Below are 12,452 nucleotides of genomic sequence, written 5' to 3' on the forward strand. Positions count from 1 at the left end.
TATATAATTTATAGCCACTTTTAAAGCATATTTAGGGAAAGGTCATTTTAAGCACAGTTTCTTTTTTTTTTTTAAGCACAATTTGCTGCTAGAAATTTTGCATTAAGTATAGGTATATATGTAGTTTATACATATATAATATATATTATTATTATTATTATTATTATTATTATTATTATTACTATTATATCTTTAACACTGTGACAATTTTCAGGACATGAAGATTCCTATTACCGTAACACAGTATTTTATTTTCTGTATTACAGTATTACAGATACTGTTGTACAATGATTGATTTTTATTTTATTTATTTATTTGTTTGTGTGTGTGTGTATGGGTGGGGGTTCTGTGAAAATGGAAGGCAGTACCATGGAAGAACATCTATGAAATAAAACTTTATTATTTAAATTGTTTTCCCTTTATATAATTATGACCATCTTTTTTTCTCACTGGGGTAATGAAAACGGGATAAAATTTACACAACTGTCATGACACACCTAAATGGCTCTAAAAATGTCCACTACATTTTCTATATGCAAAATGAAATTTTTTGTTTGTTTCTTTTTAATTTGGAGTCAAATAGAACCAGGACATTTTCTTGACAGGTTTTGTGAGAATCGCCTCATATCCCTCAACATTAATAGGTGTTTCCAAATGCCGTGCAATATAGGTATTGTAAGCATGTACAAATATTATACTGTGAATATTATAATAAATAAATATTACACCTGAACAATTCTGATCATGGAAACAAAGTGAATCTAATATAATTGCATAGAACATATTTTCTTTTCTTTCTTTTTTTTTTTTTTTTTAAGCTCTATTGCTGTATACCTGTAAAAAAAACATAACCCTCATAACCATTTTTTTATTTGTTTTATGTTGTGCTTATTTATCACTGAAATATAGAAGGACATGCAGAAAGAGAAAGTGCAAAAGACGGATCTTCCTTTTGTCACCTGCTCAAACCAGATCACAACATTTAATCTCATTTCTCATCTTCACATGATAGGTGTGGACTGAGTCGCCACTGAGCTGCATTACACTTCCTGTGTGAAAGGCTTATCATTCAGTGTGTCTGCACATATCACAGGGAGTGTGTCCACCCTGAAACCCTTATCTCAAACATCAGCAACAATCAGAGTGCCGTGTATTCTGTCTCCACAGGAAGAGCCCTACGTAATGTTCAAGAAGTCAGATAAGCCACTGTACGGCAATGATCGTTTCGAGGGCTACTGCATCGATCTGCTGCGAGAGCTCGCTGTCATTCTGGGCTTCACCTATGAGGTGCGACTAGTGGAAGACGGGAAGTATGGAGCACAGGAGGAGAGCACGGGCCAGTGGAACGGCATGGTCCGAGAACTGATGGACCATGTGAGTCATCCTGCTTTGATTGATCTGTCGTATCATTAGAACAGTCATTATATATATATATATATATATATATATATATATATATATATACTGTATTTTTTACATTTATACACTTCAAATTTAAAAATGCTTCAGTTAAAAATTTTGTTCATATAATAACTGTTCCCTTATCATTTACAGTAGAAATTATATCTTATTAACAAGACAATACATGCAATTTTACTGTAAAAACGTATTGTAAATATATATATATATATATATATATATATATATCATAAAAATTATGATTTACCTTATTGTTAATGTTGAAAATTTATATTATGTTTAAAAAGACAAATATTAGGCATTCTCAGAAGTTCCTGCATGACCCATCATATAACACTATTTGGAAATAGATATATTTTGTTTTATATTTCTAATAAATTGTAACCAGTTTTTTACAGTGTCCACATATACAGTATACATACATAAACATTCATTTGAAAATGTATGCATATACATATTACACAGAAAAAATAAACACAAACAAAACTTTTATATGTACAGTGGTGTGAAAAAGTGTTTGCCCCCTTCCTGATTTCTTATTTTTTTGCATGTTTGTCACACTTAAATGTTTCAGATCATCAAACAAGTTTAAATATTAGTCAAAGATAACACAAGTAAACACAAAATGCAGTTTTTAAATGAAGATTGTTATTATTAAGGGAAAACAAAATCCAAACCTACATGGCCCTGTGTGAAAAAGTGATTGCCCCCTAAACCTAATAACTGGTTGGGCCACCCTTAGCAGCAACAACTGCAATCAAGCGTTTGCGATAACTTGCAGTGAGTCTTTTACAGCGCTGTGGAGGAATTTTGGCCCACTCATCTTTGCAGAATTGTTGTAATTCAGCCACATTAGAGGGTTTTCGAGCATGAACTGCCTTTTTAAGGTCATGCCACAGCATCTCAATAGGATTCAGGTCAGGACTTTGACTAGGCCACTCCACAGTCTTCATTTTGTTTTTCTTCAGCCATTCAGAGGTGGACTTGCTGGTGTGTTTTGGATCATTGTCCTGCTGCAGAACCCAAGTTTGCTTCAGCTTGAGGTCACGAATAGATGGCCGGACATTCTCCATCAGGAGTTTTTGGTAGACAGCAGAATTCATGGTTCCATTTATCACAGCAAGTCTTCCAGGTCCTGAAGCATCAAAACAGCCCCAGATCATCACACTACCACCACCATATTTTACTGTTGTATGATGTTCTTTTTCTGAAATGTGGTGTTACTTTTACGCCAGATGTAATGGGACACACACCTTCCAAAAAGTTCAACTTTTGTCTTGTCAGTCCACAGAGTATTTTCCCAAAAGTCTTGGGGATCATCAAGATGTTTTCTGGCAAAAATGAGATGAGCCTTAATGTTCTTTTTGCTCAGCAGTGGTTTTTGTCTTGGAACTCTGCCATGCAGGCCTTTTTTGCCCAGTCTCTTTCTTATGGTGGAGTCATGAACACTGACCTTAACTGAGGCAAGTGAGGCCTGCAGTTCTTTGGATGTTGTTGTGGGGTCTTTTGTGACCTCTTGGATGAGTCGTCGCTGCGCTCTTGGGGTAATTTTGGTCGGCCGGCCACTCCTGGGAAGGTTCACCACTGTTCCATGTTTTCGCCATTTGTGGATAATGGCTCTCACTGTGGTTCTCTGGAGTCCCAAAGCTTTAGAAATGGCTTTATAACCTTTTCCAGACTGATAGATCTCAATTACTTTCTTTCTCATTTGTTCCTGAATTTCTTTGGATCTCGGCATGATGTCTAGCTTTTGAAGATCTTTTGGTCTACTTCACTTTGTCAGGCAGGTCCTATTTAAGTGATTTCTTGATTGAGAACAGGTGTGGCAGTAATCAGGCCTGGGTGTGGCTAGAGAAATTGAACTCAGGTGTGATAAACCACAGTTAAGTTATGTTTTAACAGGTGGGGCAAACACTTTTTCACACAGGGCCATGTAGGTTTGGATTTTGTTTTCCCTTAATAATAACAACCTTCATTTAAAAACTGCATTTTGTGTTTACTTGTGTTATCTTTGACTAATATTTAAACTTGTTTGATGATCTGAAACATTTAAGTGTGACAAACATGCAAAAAAATAAGAAATCAGGAAGGGGGCAAACACTTTTTTACACCACTGTATATATATATATATGTGTGTGTGTGTGTGTGTACAAACCAAAGCAGAACAAAGTACATAATATTAAAATAACAGAACAGAACAATAACAGAATATAGTAAAACAGCAATTACAAGAATGAGACAAATAAGCTTTAAATAAATTGCTGGGGGGCCTGGGTAGCTCAGTGGTAAAAGACGCTGGGTACCACCCCCGGAGTTCGCTAGTTCGAATCCCAGGGCGTGCTGAGTGACCCCAGCCAGGTCTCCTAAGCAACCAAAATGGCCAGGCTGCTAGGTTGCTGGGGAGGGTAGAGTCACATGGGGTAACCTCCTCGTGGTCGCTATAATGTGGTTAGTTGTCAGTGGGGCGCGTGGTGAGTTAAGCACTGATGCCGCGGTGGATGGCGTGAAGCCTCCACACGCGCTATGTCTCTGTGGCAACGCGCTCAACAAGTCACATGATAAGATGTGTGGGTTGATGGTCTCAGATGCGGAGGCAACTGGGATTCATCCTCCACCACCCGGACTGAGGCGAATCACTACGCGACCATGAGAACTTAAAAGCGCACTGGGAATTGGAAATTCCAAATTGGGTGAAAAAGGGGAAAAATCCAAAAAAAATAAATAAATAAATAAATAAACAAATAGCTGGTTGAGTAAGCCAGCGTCAATTAATAAACAATATTAGTGAAACAAAATAGATGACAAAACACACAAGTAAAATGTATTTAAAAGAAATATATCACAAGTATACATTTTCAAGCACAACATTTTACTAAAAGAATGTAGTTGGGTTTCATAAAACAATAGATATTTTTCCTTTATTTGTACACTTGTCAAACATATGATTGTCCAATAAAAATCACATTGGTTGATTGAAAGTAATTGTAAAATGGTTTAGAAAAGTAAAGTTACACTGTAAAATCTGGTAACCCGCAATTGTCCCCCCAAAGAGCTTTTGATTCATTGATGTTAAATAATGTTTTTGACTTTAGATGTTACCTGTTACCACATAAAGCACATTTTTTTGGTTAATATATATATATATATATATATATATATATATATATATATATATATATATATATATATATATATATATATATATATTTTTTTTTTTTTTTTTTTTTTTTTTCAGTGTATTTCTGTGTATCATTATTATTATTATTATTATCTAATGCATTGACATTCATACATTTTTAGGTGTGGCTCAAAGTGTCACATTTTTTTTATTTATTTTTTTATTTTTTTATTTATTTATTTTTAAACAGGTCATTGTGTTATTTTGAGACCATTTCATTGAAAAATAATATATATATATATATATATATATATATATATATATATATATATATATATAACAATAATAATAAAAATAAAAATGAATATGCCCCTGAGGGCAAGATAAGTCATCAATATGTTTGTCTGTTTTCTTGGAAGAGAGAAAGAGTAAAAATAAAATGAAAATCTGCTAAAAGATAATTGTGTCAACTTTTAAGAGTGCACCAACATATAGGCTGTGTCTCGTTTGGAAGGATGCGTCCTCCGGAGGTCGCATTTGTCGGCCGCATACGTCATCGAGGCTGTCTCATTTCATAAAAGCGAGTAGGACACTTTGAATGCAGCCTTCAAATGCGACCTTCTTTCACAGGAATTCGGAGGATGCATGAGGTGTATCCTTCGTGGGCACTCACAACCCACAATTCTTTGCTTCAACGGAAAAGTCTAAAAAAATGACGCCAATTTGCCCGTAAATATGATGTTCAAACACAAGGAATGTTAATTCCCAAGTTGAAGTACCTCAGTAGATGGGTGCAGAGTATATAATATGTATAATTCTATTAATATATAATTAAAATAAAGTATTAGACTAAAAGTACAACTGTAAAATCTATTTTCTTTTCTCTTTACATCTTTATAACTCTCCTAAAATGTACCTCATACATTCCCTTCCAAAGGGACTTTGTTCCCTTCTCACTCAAAGCACTGGCGCTTGTTAAAGAGTGGCATGCTGTCATAGCAACCATGTTACGTTCAGTTTCCGTTTGTCCTACGAAGGCCATCTTGTTTAAACGAGATTTGTTTAAAGGAGGACACTCGGTATACTGCAGCCTTCAAAGGACGCGTCCTACCTAGCATGCAACCTTCCAAACGAGACACAGCCATAGATGACCTCAAAGCTAACAGACATGAACTAAAACCCACAGTTCTCTAATTTGGATATTTCAGGTCTGTGTGAAATCAGTGTGTTTGTGTGTGTGAACAGCAGATGTTATGAAGAAATGGACATTCTCAAGCACATACTGCCAAAAGGACACAAAATGAAAAATATGGCATTACTCTTCCCATATAGAGCTTATTAAGCACACACATTTTCTCAAACATACACAAGCAAACACTGCCCACACCCTCATTAGACTCCACAAAAGACTATGATAATAATAAACATACGACTGAAAAAAAGAGCATTTTCAGTATTCAATAGCAGTATCCCCTACTCAAACCAATACCTCACACATGTAATACATGCATCTTAGTCACTCCTCTTCAGCTGGTCATGGTTGGATCGTCTAGTGTGAAAACGGAGTGTATGTGTGTTCCGGTAACATTCCCCAGCAATGCACACACACAAGATGATAGCAGGACACACTGTAATTGGTCTTGACAAGCTTTGAGAGCAGTCTGCTGTTTGCAAAATACATTGACGTGCTGGAGATAAAAATATCTTGTCAAAGGACTTTAGAAGCAAAAAAGAAAGGTAGCAAGACAACATCTGCTCACTTCTGGCATTAATTTTCCCCCTCTGGGAATAATTACAGACAATCCAATAATTCTTGACATAAGCCTTTATTTTGACTGAAATGATACTCATTCCAGCTGTAAATGTAGTGAAATTGAACCAAATGTCACTTTTAGGGGCTGAGTTGTCTAAGCTGTTGTCAGCATTTAGACAGCAGCTGCTCCATCAGTATTGGGTGAAGCACAGTGGCCAAACTGTGTCAAGACTGATGTTTCTTTGAAGGAAAATCACTGCAAACTTGTAGTGGTATTAAAATTACAGTCAAACTTAATCAAACTGCAGTACTGGGACTGGACATTTATATTTAAAACTTCAAAGTTTTAAGAGCTTAAAAATAACTTTAGGTGCTCAAAGCCTTTACGCAGGATATAAACGAGAGTGTATAGTTTAGACGAAACAAGAAGAAAACTGAAAGAGAAAATAACACTGTTTTACATGGATTTCATTGCAAGGTAATATTACTTTTAAAATTAATACATTAAAATACTGTATTACTCCCAAATAAAAGTTATTAATTACATTGTTCATTTTTATGGAAAGTTATGCCTCAAGCCACCTTTTCACTGTCTCCGACATTCATGTACGACTGTACGCTAGAGGCTGTCGTGATGAACTGTCATGTTGCTCGCAATGGATTTTATTCATTGAGGGAGAAGCTAAAGGTTTACCTCAGAATAACATAACTGTGTGTGATTTTGTTGAGCAGATGAATGAATTTAATAAAATTTATGATGATTATTCACTTAGTATTTATTATGAATAGTATTATTTATCATTATTGCTGTTTTAACAGTTGCTATTATGATAATCAACAGCAAATCCATGCAGGAAAATCCAGCTTAAGCTGGTAGCTGTATTTTGGAACATGGTAGCTGGTCCAAGCTGGTCCTTATCTGATTGACCAGCTACCATCTTCAAAAAACCAGCCTGACCACCTTCAGCTGGTATGACAAGCTGGTAGCTGGTCTAAGCTGGTCTCCCAACTTGGACCAGCTAATGACCAGCTTGGACCAGCTCACGGCCAGCTAGAAAGCAGCTACCATGTTCCAAAACACGTAATCACGTTTATAGTAATAAAAAAGCGTTTTGTGAAATTTTCACAATGCAAACAATAATTTCTGTCTTCTACGTTCATAATTGTCCAAAATACAGAAGTATCAGCCGGTCTATTGGCTGTCATTTGTTGGATGTAGTGAAAAGGCAGCTTTAGTTACTTTTGCATTACTCTTTCTCACTGTCATTTGAATAAAGCTGTTTCTCTTCGAGAACATGCTATGCTTCATTTGCAGGTGTTTTTTTTTTTTTTTTTTTTTCAAAGTATTTGTCCCTTTTGACCGGCATGCTACACTCACACTCCTGAATAGATGGTATGCAGCTTGAAGTGTAGACAGCTTAGTTGAGGGGTTTTAAAACTTTTTGATGCCAAGGACCCCCATTTATGACGATGCCCTTGTGAGCGACCACCTTCATAAAATATACAGTAAAGGCTGTATAATGTTCATGTAGATTTTGTATATTTAAATTGTGTGATAAAAAACAAAACAGTATTAAGTGTGATTGTATAAAAACAACATGTTGTTTGCAAAACTAAATAATAGCCTTTTATATTGTCATTGTACTAAAGCCAAAATAAATCATTAAAATATTATATGAAAAACACTTACTTTGTATGTTCAATTATGTTGACAGTGGGTTTCTACCGACTATTAGAGTAATGTATAAAGCTGAAGAGAAATAACAGAACAACAATTTCAGTTCAAATCTAATTGTGTAGTGCTTTTCACAAAAACAAACACATTTATAAATACAGTTGAAGTCAGATGTTTACATACACTTATGTTGAAGTCATTAAAACTCAGTTCCTTATCTGTCACTCACTCGACGTTGTGTCAATGTGGTGACACTAGGGGTCACTCTTGGGAGCCCAAAACACCTCTAGTCTTTGATAAAAGACCAATGAAAATTGGCGAGTGGTATTTGCATACCACTCCCCCGAAAATACGGGTATAAAAGGAGCTGGTATGCAACCACTCATTCGGATTTTCTCTTCGGAGCTGAGCGGTCGATGCTCACTGAGCTGAATTCCCATGGCTCACCTCTGCTGGATCTGATGCCGCATTTCAGCGGCTTCTCCCCCCTCTGCACTGGTGCACTGCAGAGAAAGCCCCTGGGTGCTTCGGCAGAAATAAAAGAGTATATTCTAAAAAATAGTATATTTCTCTAAAAGAGCGGCACACACGGAACGTCTTTTTAAAGACGCGTCTTTTTAAAGATGCCTTTCCATTTGTGTGTTATTCCTGGTTGTGGTCGTTATCTCTCGCCTTCTGACGGTCACGATCGCTGTCTTTCGTGTCTGGGCGCTGCCCACACAGAGACAGCGTTCGTGGATGGGTCATGTACTCATTGCGAGAACATGTTCATGACAACGATGCAGTCACGGCTTGCCTTCGTAAAAAAGCAAGCCACCCCAGAGGCTCCCCGCCTCGGTCCTTCTACCTACGGGTATGAGGCCAGCGCGGCTAGCACTGGGGGCGATTTGGGGACCCCAATGGGACCACCTCCACCAGGTATCCCCCCACGGACCTCCCATTCCCCAGCACGCTCGTCTGCCCTGATCAGGATTCTGGATGAGTCCGCCGGCTCATCTCACGGTGAGTTTAACCTCTTGTTCGGAGCCCGCAAAGGTGATGAGCTCTCGAGCGAAGCATTGTAGAGCGGGCTCGTCCAGTCAGATGTGGAAGCCTCAGCTGGGCTCCCCCCTTCAGGTACGGTCGCCCAGTCAAAGGCTTACGCGGAGATGACGGACATGCTTTCCTAGGCAGCCGCGAGTGTCAGGCTAGAGTGGAACCCTCCACTCTGCCCTGAACCCTCGTGGCTCGATGATTGGTTCCTGGGCTCGCGGCGCCGCTCACAGCCACACCCCACCCCAGTTCCTTTCTTCCCGGAAGTGCACGAGGAGCTGACAAGGTCGTGGGAGGCACCTTTTACTGCCCAGTCCCTATCTTTCAGCTCCCCCGCCCTCACTACCCTCAGTGGTGGGGCGGCCATGGGCTACTCGGCGATCCCCCCGGTAGATAAGGCGCTCGTGGTGCACCTATGCCCGCAGAGCGCCACCACCTGGCACGGGTGCCCAAAGCTCCTGTCCAAGGCCTGTAGGTTTACGTCGTCCCTGACGGCCAAAGCCTACGGTGCCGCTGGACAAGCCACCTCCACCCTGCACGCCATGGCTCTCCTGCAAGTCCACCAAGCCAAGGTGCTAAAGGAACTGCCCAAGGGCAGTTCCGCCCCGGGATTGATGCAGGAGCTACGCTCGGTGACCGACCTTGCTCTCCAGGTGATGAAGGTCATGGTGCGGTCTCTCGGGTGGGTGATGTCCATCTTCGTGGTCCAGGAGTGCCACCTTTGGCTCAAACTGGTCGAGATGGGAGAGGCCGACAAGGCACGGTTCCTTGGCGCCCCCGTTTCCCAGGTTGGCCTGTTCGGCGACACCGTCGAAGCCCAGCAGTTCTCGGAGGTGAAGCAGCAGACGGAGGCTATCCGGCACATCTTGCCCCGGCGAGGCTCAAGATCCCGCAGCCCGTCTGCTCATCGCCAAGGGCATCCCCCTGCAGTGACTGCACCGGCTCTGCCGCAGCCCGCCCACTGCAGGAAGCAGACGCCACCCGTCTCATGGCTGGCCGCCAAGAACCCGTGAATGGCTTCAAAGTGCCCCTGAGACAGGTGACACAGGGACGATGAAACCAGCTGCTCTGGAGCTGGTAAGCAGACCACTCCATCCCCCGGTGGAGGGCCGGGAGGAGAATCTTTTGTTACCTTTTCATTTAATTTTGCTGCATGCCCAAGTGGCTGCGGTACCCAAGAGTTCAGCAAAAGAGCGGTTCCCTTGTTCCCTGGGTCACATACCGGTGAGCATGGCCGTCATCACGACCACTGTCCACCATTCCATTTTGGCAGGTTTGGCGCTCCAGCGGCAGTCTACCCGCCCCTGCGTGCCCAGCTGTGGCACAAATCTATAGGATGTCCTGTAACAGAATTTAACAGAAGTCAAATCTACAGGAAGTGTGGGGTGAAATGTCACCTGAGTATCTGGACAAACTGACAGCTAGAATGCCAAGGATCTGCAAAGCTGTTTGGCATTAAAGACAGTGCTAATGGAGATGAGTATACACTCATACCCAGTACTGTGTACTAGAGCCCGACCGATATGGGATTTTTTAGACCGATACCGATTTTAGAGATGGAAAATTCACTGATTACCGATATGGTGGCCGATATAGTTAATTTTTGAGCTGGAATGAAAACAGACCTTTTCTATGTGGATTTTTCACAGATTTTGCACCGATATGACTATGCAAAGGTACTCAGAAGGCTGCTTTCTTAAACAGATATTTTTATCAAAGAATATTTGACATTATTATTATACATTGTAAACTAATTCTAGAAATGAACACTGAGAAAATAAAGAATAAATAAAAATAAAATGAATAGCTAAATAAACATCCGTATTGTATGTTTAGTATAAGTCAATTGCTGACCATTGTGGCGGAATGATCCACCCCTCTGGCTCATCATCGTCACCCCGCCTCTTAGGGCCGCCCTTCAGCCAGGCTCACGACGGGAGTTGGGCGGGAGAGCGAGAAGAGGTGCATAGGTAATAAGCCTCGTTTGGTCAGCGTTGAATGAAGCACACCTGATGGGGATAATGCTTCATCACCGCTGTCTTTAAAATGCAGTGCACACCTCTTCTCGGGGAGCCGGCTTCAAATCTCCATGTGTGCACACACTGGCATCCTCATACGCCCCACGTTTATTATTGTTTCCAATAAATGCCTCTCCGAGGCTTGACGCCACACCCACTGCATCTGTCTCTTGCTCACCCTGCCACACCATTAAAATAAAGAATAAACAAAATAAAATAAATAGTTAAATAAACATCAGTACTGTTTAGTATCAGTCAAATGCTGACCATTAAAATAAAGAATAAATAAAAATAAAATAAATAGCTAAATAAACATCAGTATTACTGTTTAGTATCAGTCAAATGCTGACCATTAAAATAAAGAATAAACAAAATAAAATAAATAGCTAAATAAACATCAGTACTGTTTAGTATCAGTAAAATGCTGACCATTAAAAAAAAACGAATAAATAAAAATAAAATAAAAAGCTAAATAAACATCAGTAGTACTGTTTAGTATCAGTCAAATGGTGACCATTAAAATTAAGAATAAATAAAAATAAAATAAATAGCTATATAAACATCAGTATTACTGTTTAGTATCAGTCAAATGATGACTATTTTAATACTGCCGAGTCAAGAGATAAACAGCAGCAGCAGCTTGCTATGCAAGTTCAGGGGAAACTTTCAATGGTGGAAAACGTTGTGGTTACTTGTGTAACCTCCGTTCCCTGATGGAGGGAATGAGACGTTGTGTCGATGTAGTGACACTAGGGGTCACTCTTGGGAGCCCGAGACACCTCTGGTCTTTGATAAAAGGCCAATGAAAATTGGCGAGTGGTATTTTCATGCCACTTCCCCGGACATACGGGTATAAAAGGAGCTGGTATGCAACCACTCATTCAGGTTTTATGCTGAGGAGCCGATGTAAGGTCCGGCCATTTCAGCGGGTAGTTCAGCGTTGTGGCAGGAGGAACACAACATCTCGTTCCCTCCATCAGGGAACGGAGGCTACACAAGTAAACACGACGTTCCCTATCTGTCACTCACTCGACGTTGTGTCGATGTAGTGACACTAGGGGTCCCTATACGAAACGCCACAATTGGCTGAACTGTGTTACGTGAACTGGCGGTGTGTGGTGGGCAGACTACTGTGTGCCTCATAGCCAGCACACCAGGTTGACACGTAACCTCCCCCAACATAGTTATGAGTGTCGAACGGCCCTTTTTGGGGACAAGTCGACTACCCAAAAGACAGAGACAGGCTTAAACCAGTCGTGGCCTCTTTTCCCCTTCTTTTTTTCCACTCCCTAAAAAAGAAGGGGGATTATCCGACTGGGCCGCCAGGTCTTCCTCCCAAGGAGAAGACACAGCGGAGACCACACCTCGCCCAAAGGGGGGGGGGGATATTTAAGTGGAAAAATACATCACATGGTCTTTCCAACCATGTGGAGAGTC

The 12,452-nt window shown here is 40.3% G+C and overlaps 1 protein-coding gene across 1 annotated transcript in view; it reads left to right on the forward strand.

Moving 5' to 3' along the window:
- The window catches only part of LOC127452521 (glutamate receptor ionotropic, kainate 2), a 415,871-nt gene that overhangs the window by 293,742 nt on the left and 109,677 nt on the right, over positions 1 to 12,452 (forward strand). The window contains exon 11 of the mRNA XM_051718020.1: positions 1,168 to 1,374. Coding sequence (XP_051573980.1) covers positions 1,168 to 1,374 — 207 coding nt within the window. The remainder of the gene's footprint in view (positions 1 to 1,167; positions 1,375 to 12,452) is intronic.

This window comes from Myxocyprinus asiaticus, chromosome 15 (genome assembly GCF_019703515.2).
Source record: "Myxocyprinus asiaticus isolate MX2 ecotype Aquarium Trade chromosome 15, UBuf_Myxa_2, whole genome shotgun sequence".
Taxonomy (NCBI): Eukaryota; Metazoa; Chordata; class Actinopteri; order Cypriniformes; family Catostomidae; genus Myxocyprinus; species Myxocyprinus asiaticus.